This window comes from Eubalaena glacialis, chromosome 5 (genome assembly GCF_028564815.1).
Source record: "Eubalaena glacialis isolate mEubGla1 chromosome 5, mEubGla1.1.hap2.+ XY, whole genome shotgun sequence".
NCBI classification, from domain to species: Eukaryota; Metazoa; Chordata; class Mammalia; order Artiodactyla; family Balaenidae; genus Eubalaena; species Eubalaena glacialis.
Window position 1 is genome coordinate 37,228,850 of NC_083720.1, and position 16,932 is coordinate 37,245,781.

At 46.1% G+C, this 16,932-nt stretch overlaps 1 protein-coding gene across 1 annotated transcript in view; it reads right to left on the reverse strand.

The window, feature by feature from the left end:
- The window catches only part of STK32B (serine/threonine kinase 32B), a 341,842-nt gene that overhangs the window by 26,587 nt on the left and 298,323 nt on the right, over positions 1–16,932 (reverse strand). Inside the window, exon 7 of the mRNA XM_061191226.1 lies at positions 4,606–4,709. Coding sequence (XP_061047209.1) covers positions 4,606–4,709 — 104 coding nt within the window. The remainder of the gene's footprint in view (positions 1–4,605; positions 4,710–16,932) is intronic.

A 16,932-nucleotide genomic window follows, 5' to 3' on the forward strand; every position in this document is an offset into this window, starting at 1 on the left:
AAAGCAAGGGTAACACCACATGAGGGAGGTGGTTGGGGGGAAGCAGAGAGGGTAGAAGTCCTCATGGCACCATAGCGTGGGCTTTTAGGGCTCCACCCCCTGCTGCAAGGCCATGGGCCAGTGATCTGACATTCAGAATCTCATTTATTTATTTATTTATTTATTTTTAAGAAACTTGACTGAGACTTTATTTATCCATCTGTTATTTAGTCAGCAAATATTGTGTCCCCAAGGTATACCAAGCTCTGCTCTAGGGGCTGGGGAACACGTTAGTAAATAAACAACAGAAAAATCCCCACCTCATGGAGTTCACATTCTAGTGTGGGGAAATAGACGATCAAAATACATAAAATAGATATTACATGGTGTTAACGTGTCTTAGAGAAAAAGGAGGGCCTGAGGTGTTTGTGGGCGGGGGGGAGGAGGGGAGTTGCAACTTTATTTTTAAAAATTTTATTAGAGTATAGTTGATTTACAACGGTGTGTTAGTTTCAGGTGTACAGCAAAGTGAATCAGTTATACATATACATATATCCACTCTTTTTTTAGATTCTTTCCCCGTATAGGTCATTACAGAGTATTGAGTAGAGTTCCCTGTGCTATGCAGTAGGTCCTTATTAGTTATCTATTTTATATAGTAGTGTGTATATGTCAATCTCAATCTTCCAATTTATCCCTCAGTAAGTCAGACAGAGAAAGACAAATATCATATGATATCACTTATATGTGGAATCTAAAAAAAGGGTACAGATGAACTTATCTACAAAACTGAAATAGAGTCACAGATGTAGAAGACAACGTTTGGTTACCAGAATCTCCTTTAGTCCCCTTGATTACTCTATGGCAGTGGTTCTCAAGCGGGGATAATCTGTCCCTCCAGGGGACATATGGCAATGTTTGGGGACATTTTGGTTGTCCTTACCGGGTGGGGGCAAAGTCCTGCTGGCATCTAGTGGGTAGAGGCCGCGGATGCAGCTAAACATCCTACAGTGCACCGGGCAGCCCCTGTCACAAAGCAGTACCCAGTCCCAAGCGTCCGTAGAGCTGAGGCTGAGGAACCCTGCGCTTTGCAACCACTGTTCTCCCCATTTGACAGACAAGAAATAGGCTCACCCCAGACATTCAGAAACTGTGCAACAAAGCTGGGATTTGATCCCCAAAACATGTGATTCCAAAGCCCAGACTCTCACTTGACCACCGTGCTGTCGCTTCCATGGACAGCACCACACTGCCTACAGAATGAAGCCAGTGCCTCCAGCTGACCTCAGGGTCCTTTCTAGACAGCTCCCAGACTGTCTTTCTGACTGCTGGTCAGTCTAAGATGTTTGCTGTGTCAGCCTCAGCTGCCCTTCCCGGTCTCTGCTCACACGGTTTCCCAACCAACTCATGTATGATCCCCCTTAACGCTTCGTCCCTCAGAAATTCTTCCCTGCTCCTCTAAGAAGAAGTCATCAGCACTGTCTCTGCAGCTACCTGTCTCAGAATCATCGCCACGTGCACATTTATGTAGCAGTCAGCATCCCTCCTGTGTGCTGGACACCGCGTGTGCTCCGCCTACATTTTCTCCCGGAATCCCCACGGTGACCCCGCAGGCCGGCCTCATCATCCCCATTTCATGAAGGAGGAAGCCAGGGCTCAGATGAGTTAAGTGACTAAGGCGGAATCACAGCATCAAGGCACATGGGGTGTGGATGGGAGCCCGGACCCCTGCCCACCGGGCCCGGGACCTCCCCACTAACGGTCCGCAGCCACATGTGACTCAGCTCCTCTCCCAGGGCCTGTCTCCACCTTGAGAGGTGCTAAGTTGGAAAGGATGCAGGCCTGCCAGCAGGCCCCCGGCGTGGGAATCAGAGAGACCAGGGGAGGGGAGCTGACATGGACCGAGTGCCGACCCTTTATCAGTCACAGAGCTGGGTAATTTGCATCGTCAGAATCACTTAATATTCACAGCCACCCTGTTGGGTAGGTGTTACTATTATTATTATTTTTTCAGTTAACAGATGGAGGATTCTGAGCATTTGGTCTGTCTATTGGCCTTGGTTAAGATCACAGACAAGGCGCCTGGTAGAGCCAGGGTTTGAACCTGTGAATTCTTCCAAGATCCTCTTTCTGTGTCACGAGGAGGCAGCTTTCAGTTGAGTAAGAGGAAAATCTTTCTAGCCATTAGGGCTTTAAAAAAATGAAACAGGTTCTTTCTGGAGATAAGAGCCCTGTGCCTGCGGAGGAAAACCAGTGGACAGGTGCGTGACACTGCCAGGGATGCCGTCAAGGAGCCTGGAAGGTGGGGAAACAGGGGCTGGGCTAAGACCTTTAAGTCCCTTCTCCGGGTCAGTGGATGAGAAACCTCCCTCTCCTCTCTGTCCCCACGGGGTTCTCTTCAGGGGGTGTGGTCACGGTCCCAGAGATAATGTGCTCAAAAGGGAACTCTCCAGGTGGCGCCTTCTTGAGTCTTTTTTTTTTTTTTTTTTTACTTAGCAGGTCTCAGGGTGAGAACTGAGATTCTTGTCTGGGCCCATAGGAAAGTTGGGTACAAGTTACTCCCCTCGTCTGGGCTGCAGGATCCAAGCAGGCTCACAGAATTCTCTGCATTGACGTTTCAAGCCCACTGATGGCACTCCACTCCTCTGCTCTCCTGATGGGGCATTTCGGGAGAGATGTCCCTTTCTGCTCTAGGCCTGGAGCCAACACACCATATTAATACCTTCAATCTCCCACACCTTTCATTTCTAACGCTTTCCAACTCTATGATCTTAGAATATGTGTTAGAAAATTCCCATCATGACTTTCATCTTTTGGAGGTAAGGAGCCCCCTTGGATCCTGAGGGAATCAAGGAACAGGGGGGGTGATCACCTATCGGGGATGCTGTCACTGACATGATGGAGGAATTTCAATGAGGAAGGATAACTTCTAAATGCACATAGTCCATGGAAAAGTATGAGTGTTTTTCAGTATAGCTTGTGGACTAAATGTGATCGTTTCCAGGATTAAAAAAACAGAATAAACTATTTGCATAAACCCATTGTGTTTCAAGTCAGAGATGAACAGACCAAGATATCTGGGAGAGAGAGTCACACTAACCCATAACAGGCATTCTTGTTCACTCTGTCCCCACACCAAAGGCCCGATCCCACCACGTGACCCTCCCTCTTCTATTAAAAGTGGCATTTGGATCCCTGAGCAGAAAACTCAGATAAATTGAAAATGAAACGTTTTATTTTGAAGCCCTTGGGGCTTTTTGCCAAGTCATCATCTTTGACTGTTCTGACTTGTATTCTGACAGAGAATATACTTTCTGCTGGCAAATGACCAATCATGCTTAGGTCGACTGCTTGCCAAGGTCATTTGTATGATTGATTCCATGATAAACGTCATCTGGCGATGTCTGTGGTCTCTGGTTCATACAAATATCATGGGGACCTTCACGTTCCCTCCTGGAGCATGTATATCAAAGAACCAGTACACGACAAAGGAACCAACCAGGGAGATGGGGAGAGTGCCCGAGAAAACTCATAAGTTCATATACGTATTTTTTGCATTCTAACAACATCATGTACTGTAGTATGTTTTTGAGGAATTCAGGGGAAGTCACTGAGATCAAGAGAGACCCCAGTTGCCTGAACCACAGGGTGATAACTAATAACACTCACATAGCTTGGATGGTTTTCACACAGCTGTCATCATTCCTTCCTTCCTTCATTCCCACCAGTTATCACTATGCACTGGGGGCTCCTGCCCTCAAGGGACGCTCTCTACCCACCTGAATATGCATATATGCAGATGACCGTGAGACAATGTTAAAGCATCAGCCAGTGGGAGGAACTGACTCTCTAGCTGTGTGCTGGGTGCTGGAGCTATAAGGTGGGTAATACGCAAACTGAGTGTCCCAGTCTAGGGGCGCGTCGATCCTAGGATAACTTCAGCACCACAGAATAGACTGAAAGGATGTTACTATCCCCATTGTATAAAGGGGAAACCATGGTCCTGAGAGGTTAAGTGGCAGCATTTTCAAATGATACTTGTGTAAAAAAAAAAAGCCTCGAAATTCATTTGTCATAAGTCTTTCTGCTAAAATAAAACTGAGTTATTAGTTGCCAAATAGCTCCATTAGTCATCTTCAGCTTTTAAATTTAAAAGAAATAAAACAAAAATACGTACTGAATGCCCCATTTTTATAGGACACTGAGCTACGTATTCGGGGAAGGTTGGAACTAAAATAACAACAACAAAAAACCAAGCTGGAAAGTTGGGCACGGGCACATCACGTTGTGGGTTGAAAGAGGACAGCGTTTGAAATCATGACACCAAGATGCTTTGGGTGTTTGAGCTGCCACAGATCAGCTGCTGAGCTTCACACAAGACCCTCCCCCTCTGGACATCCCTGTCCCTGTGAGTAGAATGAGGGGCGGGACCAGAAGCTTGTTAAGAGCTTTCTAATGCTCAGGACCTTGGAGTTGGCACACGGGCAATAAGGACTGACACCCAGGGCTGCTTGCCGGCATGGTGCACGTCCAGCGGCAGGGCCATTCCACCCCACCCAAGCCTGGTAGAAGCTGAGCCCCCCACTTCCACAGCCCTCGCGTTCACCACACGGGCGCACATCTTACCCAGCCCCGCAGCAGCTCATAGGCCGTGACACCCAGGGACCACCAGTCAACGGGGTAGGAGTACCCGGGGCCTCCGTCCACATACACCTGGAACACTTCTGGGGCTGCCAACGACAGGACAAAAGAACATCACTGCGCATCTCACTTTACACTCCTTGCCTCTTACAGAGAGGACGCGGGGCCAGGAACCCAGCTTTCTGGATGGCAAAGCCAGTACTCCATCTGCTATGCCACGTGGTTTCTGCCCTCTGTAAGCCATGAGATGGCTAGAGAACAAGGTGCAGGCATCACAGGAAACACCGGTGTGACACCTGGGACAGAATACAAATGGGGCACCCCAAGTGTGCTGTGCAGGGCGTTCTCTCAGGGAGGGTCAGGGAAAGTCTGGGGAGGAGGAGGGTTTACTGGAGCATGAATCACGGTCAGCACGGGGAGTAAAGTCTGAGTTAAGAAGAAGAAACTGCACCCCCAAGGGGCTAAGAACCTTGCTAAATGTCATTCTGCTCTGGCACCAACACCAGGTCAGGTGTCCCAACAACTAGGATGCTTAGAGCCCTTTGTGCCTGGTGCCTGTCTCAGGTGCAGTTTTATTTTAGCATAGGTGGGATCGAGTATGAAATATCCAGGATAAGTAAATGCACAGGGACAGAAGGCAGATCGGGGTTGCCAGGGGCCGGGAGGGAGGATGGGGAGCAACTGCTCACTGGGTTTCCTGTGCGGTGATGAATGTTCTGGAACTAGACAGAGGTGGTGGTTACACTACGTTGTGAATGTACTAAATGCCACTCTGTTTGAAAACAGTTCATTTTACGTTATGTGAATTTCACCTCAATAAATAAACAAGTGGAGGGTGGAGGCTCCTGGGTGATGGATCCTTACTCCTCGGGGCTGCAGCTGTTCCAGGGTCCCCTGGCCCTGCTGCTTCCTAAGCTAATGGGTGGTGGGTTCATCATTGCCTCACCCCCAACTCACCAGGCCAGGAGTGCATCTCCAGCTCTAATTGCTCATGTTGGCTTCCAGGAAAGTCTTGGGAAATGTGGATCATTTCTAGCAAATTAATTTGTAGATGTAATTCCATTTTACAGGTGTCAGAGCAGCCAAACTCTCTCGCAGGGAACCAGGACATGTTGTGTTTAAAGACATCTCGACTCAATTTTCAGACTGGCATTCAGACGGCGTGGGATCGGGGAGGGCCAGATGAGGCAGATGAGGGCAGACATGGACACTCGAATCTGGGCTCTGGATTGGCAGCTGGACCATTGAACCTGACCAGCGGCCAGATCCCAGCTGCCCTCTAGAGACCCTCTCCATTTACTTTGTATTTTATAGCACTTTCACCCAAGGGTTCTCCTTTCCTCTTCACAACAACCCTCAGGGCCATGTTATCATTTGACACATTTTACCAAAGAGGTTCAGAGAGGGACAGCGGTGCACAGGAAGTTACACAGCAGGGGAGTTCAGAGCTGAGGTGCGTCTTATACACTGGTCGGATCCCAGTTTGAAATAAGGTTCGTATCAACATTTGAGTACAGAAACATACTCAGTCTGCACTGGGGAAGATGTGATTGGGAGTTTGAGGAAATGTCCCTTTGGGTAATTTGAGCTTCCCAAAGGAAGCAACATGGTGTGATGGGAAACAGGAAGAAGGTCAGTGGGGCTGGAGCTGAATTAACAAGTTCTATTTGCCTCAGTTTTGTAAAACATGAACAAGAATAAACAGTGTATTCATAGGGTTCTTATGAGGATTAAGGAACAATGCAGGCTGAGAGCTAAGCCCGATGCCTGGCCGGTCTATTGTGAGCGTTCCGGGAATCTTGGGCATGGTTTTTATGGCTAGAATTGTCATTCAAACCTCCGCTTCTGATCATGCTCGGCCTCCCCACGGTCCACGCAGTCAGCCTGCGAAGCGTGCTAAACTTCATCCTCCTCAGCCTCGTGACCTATCAGTCTACAGACCCGCTGAGTTTGGCATTTCCAGCATCTTTCTGTCTGCCCCTTCCTATCGATCCTAAATCAACCTGAATTCAAAGGTGGCAATCAGACCTGTTCATTAAACATCTAGTGAGAAAATGTTTCATTTCCTAGCAGCTCCAGGCACTAAGCTGTGCTATTCTGCATCCCACTGGGAGCCTGAGGCTGAGCTCCAACCCAGAGGGGGCTTCCTTCCCTGCACCCCAATCTGTGTACTTGTCCTTCTTCCCTCCGTGCTGAGGGTTCCAGGAGAGAAGGAGCCACATCATGCTGGTCTTTGCATGTGTAGATGTAATTCTACAGAACCAGGGCCTTGACAGCTGCTGGCCCAGCCCATGTGCTCAGACAGTGAGGGAGGCAGGGACACGCCCAGGAGTGCAGGAGAGGCTGCGTGCCCAGGTGTCCCCATAAATCCTTGTGGTGCCTGGCAGCCCCATGCCCACCTGGAATTCAGGATAGAAGCAGCAGCTGACCAATTCTGTCCTGGCTGTTGACCAATTCTGTCCTGGCTGTTGTGACCAACCAAGTGACAAATGTCTGCAGCCTGTGACCCCACTCCCAGAGAAGGTGACAGTCTCTCCTCCCTTGCACACTTGGGGCTGATAGAACATAAACAACCTTTATGTCACAATCCATATGCCACCAAAACGGCCGCTTTAGTGGCCTGGATCAGTGCTTAGAGGCGAGGGCATCATATACGATTAGAGCTTGAAGGACAGGTACAAGACACATACCTGTCACCATCATTTCAGGTATGAATGAATGAGTATGGAAACTACAGTTCGCCAGGTGCTTTGTTAAGGATTTTACACGTACTACTTCTCTTCATCCTCCCAACCTCCCAATAAAACAAGCCTACAATGATCTTCACGTTCCAGATGAGGAGGCAGAGACATGAAGGGGTGTAGCTGGGTGAACAGTGTCCCCAAAAGATATGTCCAAGTACCTGTGAATGGGGCCTTATCTGGAAATAGGAACTTTGCAGATGTAATTAATACAGACGTCAGGATAAAGCCATCCCGGATTCAGGGTGGACCCTTCCTAGATTCAATGGCTGATGCCTTTCTAAGAGAAAGAAGAGGGAGATTTGAGAGAAAGAGAAAGCCGTGGGAGGAGGCAGAGCCTGGAGGGTTGTGGCCACAAGCCAAGGAAGCCCTGGAGCCCCCGGAAGCTGGAAGAGCAAGGAAGGAGCCTCTCCCACACCTCCGAGGGAGCACGGCTCTGCAGACACCTTGATATTGAACTACTGGCTTCCAGAACTGTGAGTGAATGAATTCCTGTTGCTCCAAGCCACCACATTTGTGGGACTTTGTTGTGTAGCCCCAGGAAACTAGTAAGAGGGGCTGGGAACTTGCCCCAGGTCATCCAGCTGGGATGGCAGAGCTGGGATTAGCCTCTCTCGGTATCTGATTCCAAAGTCCTTTCTCCTATACTGAGGTGACTTCCAGGGGTGATGGACTTACCTGAGGATGGGTCCTGATGAAAGCTTCTACCTTCCTTCCCTCTGTCCCAGAGCCTGGCACTCAGCCTAGTACATGGTAGGCACTTAATCAGTGCATGTCAATTTCACCCTGGTGCCATAGAGCTGGTCCAGCACATTGCTTGCCCGCTTCAGAAGTAGAGACAGTTCACAGCCTAGGAGTGTCAGCATGGCAGAAGTTCAGGGTCCCTTGGAAACCATCTTGTCATCGTCCCCTCTGTGTTAGAATTGGACACCGGGCTTGAGGGGCGAGAGTGGCTTGCCTCGGCCACAACTCACCAACTCAGGGCTCAAGTCAGAACTCCTGGTCCTGACTTCCAGGTTCAGGGGGTTCCAATTATTGGAACAGTTAAATTCAGCCATCAATGCCGGATGACTCTCCCTCCTCAGCTCCTGTATCCCCTTCCTCCTCTTCGCCAACACATGGCCCTTGTTCAGATCCCCATTCTTTCCTCCTGGTCTCCTGCACTAGCTTCTCCACCAGTCCTCTGGCTTCCAGAGTCTCCTTCTCCAGTCCGTCCTTGCTTCTGGGGGAGTTAGCTTTCTGATATGCAACTCAGACCACGGCAGTACCCTGCCTCAAGGTCTTCCTATCACGATGGCTGTTTCACAATCTGTATTCCCAGGAATGCCACCAGCCATGTTAGGCTCATAGATTTTGCAGGAGAAAGGATTCTGAGGACAAACATGTCTGGGAAATGAAGAGGTTCAATTGCGTTCTTTCTTGTAGATTTCTTAGCGCCTTTAATGACTCAATAGCAAGCATGGTTTGGAAATTTATTAGACTTGATCCTGGAATCTTTTTGATTTTTCAGTGGAACAGTACAAAGTACTAGGGCTGGAAACCCATGTGGCCTAGAGGGTGGTTTAAATTCTGTAGCCCCTCAGCTCCTACCTGTAGATCTTCTAAGTTGTATTACGGCCCAGGGGCTGCCCATGGCCACCTTGGGCTCCAGCTGCACACGCTGCTTGCTTTTCCTAGAACACCCTGTCTGTCTATCTGTCTCTTTTTCTCTCCCCTAATCCACCAGGTTCTCTCACAAAGGGTGCAGCTTCAGAGTTACCACTTCTAGGAACCGAATACGTACCATTCTGCAGGCTTCTTTACATGTGTCATGTATTCCTCAAAATACATCTCTGCTATCATTATTTTCTTATCATTCCCCTCCCTCCAGACTAGATTAGACCTTCCTCTTTATCCCCACCTTCCCCAGGCATCTCTTGATTTTTTACATTCTGGCTGCATTTTTGCTTATTTGTCTGCTTCTTGCTAGACTTTAAGCTCCCTGAGGGCAGGGACGGTCATGTTCTCCCTGGCTCCCCAAGTCTCGCCTGGCATGAAGAAGACACGTGGGCAAAGTTTGTTGACTGACTAAATAAATGAATGATCGTATAAAAAAAAAGCAAACAACACCAGTACAGCCCTCGCTATGTGCCAAGCCCTGCTCTAAGCTCTTGACACACTGCTAATAAAAATAGCTCATCTTTCTGGAGCATCTGTCATGCACCAAACTTTGTTTTAAGAGTTTAGCAGGTATTAACTCATTTAATCTTCACAATGACGTGGAATTTGGCTAGCTGCAGCTGAGTCTCACTGAGGAAAGGACCAGGATGTTCTGGGCTGATGCTGGCAAGGCTAGGACTGGGGGTTCCCTGGAGCAGAGTGAGTGATGAAGGAACCCTGAAGGGGGAGCCCAGGACAGCAAACGACAAACCAAGCAGATAGCTGAAGTTGGCTATGGTCTCGCCCAGAAAGGATGTCCAGGGCCCAAGGTCTGGGTACGCCTGCAGGGGTGATGGATGAATGAAATTCCCCAAGGTCTTCCAGAAAGAAAAACAACTAAAACTTCTTGCAATGCCCTGGTGGGGTAAGGGCCAACCCTGCATCTATTTTGAGCCATAGAAAATGCCCACTGTAACCATCATCATCATGCACAAAACAGTCACGCAGAGCTTTCTAGGGCACAAAGATTCCTTCATAATTACCCCCACCCATGCTCAAAGCACCCTAAGCCCCAGATGAAGAAACAGACACACAGAGAGGTAAAGGGGTAAGTTCAGGGCCGTGGAGACAGCAAGTGGAAGAGCGTGGACGGTAAGGCTGCTCTTACCACTTTCAAGGGGCCCTCAATGCAGCTGTTCCATTATTATCATGAGCAGTGGTTTTCTTTACAACACCAAGAGCTGCATTATTAACGTGGCCATTTGTTGAGCATCTACCATGTGCCAGAAGCTCTTCAAGTTTCTTTACATATATTATTTACTCCTCAGGAAAGCTAACATTTATGGAACACTTTCTACAGTTTCACATGCATTATCTCATTTTATCCTCAGAAGGAACTTGAGAGGCGAGTACGATCATGATCTCCATCTGAGGAAGCCAGGCTTGGAGAGGTGACACAGCTACCGTGGCTCTGAGCCTCATTTGAACCCAGGCCTTCCCCATTCTCTGGGGTCATCCAGAATGACGACCAGACCTTGCCCTGTCTCCTTCAGACTCCAGACATGACACCATCTTTATGCACATGCTGAAAATGAAAATAATGTATCATAAAACAGAGACACATACACACACACAATATATACTTTATATGTTTTATACGCCAAAATCTCTCCATCGTCAATGCATTAAATCTGTGAATTCAATTGGAACGAAAATCAAGAGTATTTACGAAGGTCCGGGTATTCTAAATTTAGGAAATTAAGGTTTCAACATAGTCCAAAAGAAAAAAAAACATGTGGTTCGCCATTAGCATGCACATTAATAAAAGTGGCTGTTGAATCACATTCCCCAGCAACACCTGTTTCCTTCCCTGCTGCATCCCCAGGATCCTTCACGGTGTGCATGCATGTTGCATGCTCCATGGATAGTTGTGAGCCCAAGAATGAATACGCTGGGGGGAAATCAGGCTCCACGGAAGCTGCCTCCCCGGCACGGCCCAGTGGCATGGATAGATCAGCCCCACTTCCCACTAACCATTTTTACCAGTAGCTAAGCAATTCTGTCAGTGCAGGTTTTAAATGGAAAGTGAGTCTGGATTCCAAGGGACATCAGAGAATTGGCCTTCCAGAAAAGCAAGAACATGGGGTGTCGTCTGAAAGAGATCACCCCGAGGCCATGTAAATATGCACGTGGTGGGCTTTGCCCCCTATCCTCACCACACAGAGTTTACTTCCTCATTAGACTAAAAATATGGAGAAAACCCACAGAAACCTCCTAAGTTATAATTATTGGTCTGCTGCTTTAGCTCTATGAATATTCCTGAAGGCTTTGATTGCTGCAGTGGAGTGTTGCAATGCTATTCAATGTCTAGCTTACAAGTTGACTGGCTTCCAGGATCGGTCTCTACAGGTAATTGCGTCCTTCTGGACTGGGAACATAGAATTACCACATTTCAGCCTAGAGGGGACCTTCAAGGTAATTTCCTTCCTCCCCTACATTTTGTAGGTGAGGAAGCCGAAGCCTATTGGAGGAGTTCCATGGCTTCCAGCCCAGCTGGGACCAGAGCCCAGTTCTCCTGCCCACTGAGCCTCACAGTGGCTCACACATCCCGGCTGGCAGGATGTGCCAGATCTGGACACCTCCACCTAGAAGCCCCACAGGCATGGCATATTCAATCTGTCCAAACCAAACTCTCCCTCTCCAACTGCTCCTTCTCCTGGGTTCTCAGTCTCTGTCGATGGGCTGCTCAGTTGTGCAAGTCAGAAACGTGGGAGTCTCATGGACCCTGCCCCTCGTCCAGCCTATGTTTTGGATCATGTGATTAATTCTCGAGACTCATCGTTTTTCCCTTCCAGAATCTTCCTCTCTTCTCTGGTCCTTTTTCACTTCTGCTTGGACTCATGACAGCTCCTCCCCTATCCCAGCCTGGGGCCCTTTAATCCCACTACACTTACTCCTCAAACACCTTTCTAAGTCAGTAGAATCAATGGAACGGAGAGACGGAAGGTGTGAGTGTAGTGATTATTCAACCTGAACCTGAACCCCAGCTCCCAGGCTTACTGCCACAGTGGCCTCAGGCAAAATGCCTAACCTCTTATTTGTACCTTGGTTTTCCTCATCTGTAAAAACGAATAACGATGTCTGCTACATCAAGTTATTGAGAAGAGAAAATGAAGTTCTGTATGTATTTATTGAGCACAAAGTAAGTGCTCAATAAATGCAATCTAACATTGTTGTCATTGTATTATCATTCACATGTTCAAATCACTTAATTAAAATCTTTCCAAATTTTTCTATTTACTGTAGAATAATGGTCGAACTCCTTAGCATGAAAAATTCCTAAAAATAGGTTCCAACCTCCTCATATTTTGGCCACTATCTTTATTATACCCATTGTGCCAACTTTAAAGAATAGGATACACTTTATGTTTAATCTTCTATGACTTGCCTGGTAATCTTTACCTTATTTTTTATACTCATGAACTCCTACTCATACTTCAAAACCCTGACCAAATTTTACACCTTCTGTGGAGTGTTCTTCAAGTCCCTTCCTGTTTCTCAGTTCCCTTCTTTTCCCCTCTCTTGGCCAAGTACATCAGTGTTCTGGATTCTCACCAAACCCTTGTTGGTTCCTCCCTTGCAGCACTGATCATGCCGTACTGTAATTACGGATATACATGTCCACCGTTCTCACTGGACTGTGAGCTCTTTGAATAGGGGTATGACTAAGTCAGGGTCAAAACCTCAGGGATTAGCACAAAGCTATATGTGAGTCATTTAGAACAAGGACTGACACAGAGCAAGTTCCAAATAGATGTGAGCTAGTTATTATTATATCAATTCATTATTGAATGGGAAATGAAATGCACACATAAATGAAAGCCCAACTCACAAATGTACATGTTGTACATGTTCCCCAAATGATTCAAGAGCTCCATCATCATTCTTTGATTAGAGTGTGTGGAAAAACTGTGGAAAGCAGAGATGAGCAGGGTGCCTGGCCTCTGTCTGGATCCCTTGGGGGCAATTCATGTTTCTTTGGCTTTTTATCTTGGCAAATGAACTCAGGTATTAATTTGAGATGAAATGAATCTGCTGCATCAGTCTGATAATTTCTTTCTATCTGGTGATGCTAGTAGCATTAATAGTAACAGAAGAGTGGTTTCATTAAGGTATGTAAGACGCCACTCAGGTGTGGACCAGTAGGACCTCACCTGTCTGCATGAGAAAAGGAACGGCAGGGAAAGTTTAATTGGCTGAGAAGCTCTGATGAGATACAGAAGTTAATGATGCACCAGTACCAGAAAACTACTTCATGTTAAATGTGTCAGATTAAATTAGTAAATTAAAAAAAAAAAGACCCTTGGAAAGTTTTCAGAGAGAATGATGGAAAGTGCTAACTGAAAGCACAGGGTTAGAATCAAGTGCATTTTACACAGTTAATATGTGAAATGGGGGATAAACATCTAAATAGCATGTTAGGCTGATGGAAAAGTTCATTTAGATAGTGTTACTCTCTTAAAGGATTCCAAGATCCCTGTTTATCTAAGGCCCATAATGTTCATTAAAATTTCCCACTGTCAAAAGCTTTGGTGGGTACACAGGTACCACATGATCTGGCCCCGCCATGTCTCCAGGCTCACTCTCCTTGCCTACTTCTTTCAGGCCAATCTAGCTTCCTTATGGTTCTTTCGATGTGACAAGCTCCTTTTTGCCTCAGGGTCTAGGCAAAGAGTTGCCATCTCCTGAGTGCTTTTCCACCTGTTGTGCTGAACAACACCTATTCATCCTTTAGAACCTAGCTGAAAAGTCACTTCCTCAGCAAAGTTATCCTGACCCTTCCAATCTAATCATCTATCCCATCAGCATCTCTCTTTTTCCACCATAATCCTTAGAAAGACCTCAAACAATTCTACTCTGTTTAAAATGTAGGAGTTGGAAAGAGTGTCACTCCCAGCCTAATAGTGAGAAAAAGCTCGATCATCTATGAAACCATAACTTTTCTTGAACTTTTCTTGAGTCTGAAATTTAAGGAAAGACGGGTGCCTTCAACAAGATTTGGGATGTGACTATTGGCTTACCTTGGGAAGAACATGGGAAGAAAATAGGGCTGCCATAGAAGACAGTAAGGAGACTTAAATTAAGATGCTTAATTTAACTGAATTGCTGAAGGTTGTGTAAGAACTTAAGTGAGAGAATAGAACTATTGTTTGTCCAGATACAAGAGGAATTTGCACTACTCACCGACTCCTCTCTACATACCCTCACTGGGTACTCATTACAAAGACTGGGCACAAAGCCCTTTCCTTACATGAAAAGGCAAAGGATAGAAAAGCCAAAATAATTTTGAAAAGAAGAAAAAAGTTGAAGGACTCTAACTACCTGATCCGAGTATTATTATGAAGTGAAAGGAAAAGTATGAGATTAGTCAAAGCATAAACAAATAGATCAATGGAACAGAATAGAATCCAGAAACAGACCCATACATTTATGGTCAATTGAGTTTTGATGAAGTTGCAAAGCCAGTGCAATAGAGAAAGAATTGCCTTTTCAGCAAATGCTGGATGGAACAATTGGACAGCCCTTGTAAATCAATGAAAATTCACAACATATTCAAAAGTGAACTCAAAATGGACTATAGTTCTAAATGCAAAACCCCAAAGTATAAAACTTCTACAAGAAAACAAGCAGAAAATCTTTATGAGGGAGGAAAAGATGTTTAGAATGACACCTCGTACATGATCAATAAATGAAAAATAAAAAATTGGACTTCATTTGAATTTAAAACATCTGCTTTTAAAAAGATGCTATTAAGGTAACAGAAAGACAAGCCACTGACTGGTGAAAATATTTGCAAATATATCTGGTAAAAGACTTATAACCAGAATATATAAAGAATTATCAGAACTTAATAATAAAAAACAGATGACCCAATAAATTAATGGGCAATGATTTGAACAGATACTTCACAGAGAAGGTATGTGGATGGCAAATAAGCAAATGAAACTATATTCAACAGTTTGTCAGTTTCTTAAAAAGTTAAATGTACATTTACATATGACCCAACAATCCCACTTCTATGTAATTATTCTAGAGAAGTAGAAACTTAAGTTTATATACAAACCTGTATGCAAATAGTTTATTTATAATTTTGTAAAACTGGAATGCCGTACAACTGGTGAATGGATAAACCAAATGTGTATATTCATCCAAAGGATTTCTACTCAGAAATCAAAAGGAAAGCTACTGATCCACACAACATGGCAAACCCTCAAATGCATTATTCTAAGTAAAAAAGCCAGATTCAAAAGTTTGTAGAAATATGACTCTGGTTTTGTGACTTTCTGGAACAGTCAGAACTATAGGGATAGAAAACTGATCACTGGTTGCCAGGAACTGGGAAGAGGGAATCTTGGAGGTGATGGAACTGTTTCTCTGTCTTCATTATGGTGGATTAATTTACTGGATTACACTAAAAGAGTGCATTTTACTGCATGAAAGTTGTTCCTCAAAAATAAGCATCTCGAACTATATATTTATCAGTTCGATGATTTGCAAAGTGATTGTCTCCCTCACAAACAGCCAAACCGATGAGGGCAGGAATATTGCCTATTTGTTCACAGATGTGTTTTCAGCCCATAGAACACTGCCTGGCAGGTGGAAGGTGCTCAATAAATCTCTGCTGGGGGCTTCCCTGGTGGCGCAGTGGTTGAGAATCTGCCTGCCAATGCAGGGGACACGGGTTCGAGCCCTGGTCTGGGAAGATCCCACATGCCGCGGAGCAACTAAGCCCGTGAGCCACAACTACTGAGCCTGCGCGTCTGGAGCCTGTGCCCCACAACAAGAGAGGCCGCGATAGTGAGAGTCCCGCGCACCGCGATGAAGAGTGGCCCCCGCTTGCCACAACTAGAGAAAGCCCTTGCACAGAAACGAAGACCCAACACAGCCATAAATAAAAGAAAGAAAGAAAGAAAAGGAAAAAAAAAAAAACTTTATAAAAAAAATAAATCTCTGCTGGATGGATGAATAGATGGATGGGTGGATGAATGATGGATGGATGGATGGATGGATTGGCAGGTTCTCAGGAAAGATATTGGGCCCTGGAGCCTCACTGGCCTGGGTCTGAATGCTGGCTCTGTCACTTTCTCTGGCACAGGGGCAGCAAACTTTACTCCCTTTAGCCTCCATCATTTCTACAAGGAAAGTACAAACATGGCCATGGTGCCTCCACAACCACCTGTGTTTGCTCACTGGGGAAAGGAGCTCACATCTGGTGAGTACCAATAGGGCACCGGCCCAATGATCGCCCAGGGCACCCACCACCCCCCAGCCGACCCAGCTCCTATCATGAATTAGGATTTGGTTGGGGTCTCTTTCCCCAATTAGACTGCAAACTCCATAAGGCAAGGGAATGTCAGATTTGGCTCTGGGTTCCCAGGGCTTAACATATACTAAATAGTCTGAATAATGACAACAGAGACAATAATAATATCAGTTACCAGTTTGATGCATCTACACTTGACTTTATGTCATGTACTTTCCACAGTTACATCATGAAATCCTCACAAACAATCTACTAAGGCAGACTGCATAACCATTAATCCCATTTCTCAGATGAGGACACTGTCGGGTCCCATGGTTTGACCTTGACCATGCTGGGCAGTTTAAGTGTATTATGTTGGCTAATGGGATTTGCCTAAGTTCACCCAGCCTCCAAGTGGAAGACACCCAAATCACCCCACGCTGAAGCCCACACTTCATCGAGAGCCATTTCTGGCAAGCCCGATTGCCCATTTTCTTCTCCAAGGCCACCCATGATGCCAATCCTGTGAGTCTCCAGCATTGGCCTTTCCACTGGTTCCGTGGCCCTTATCATGGCATTCAAGACCCTGGTACTTCGGCCTGTTTCGTCTCTCCCTCTCACCTCCTCTTG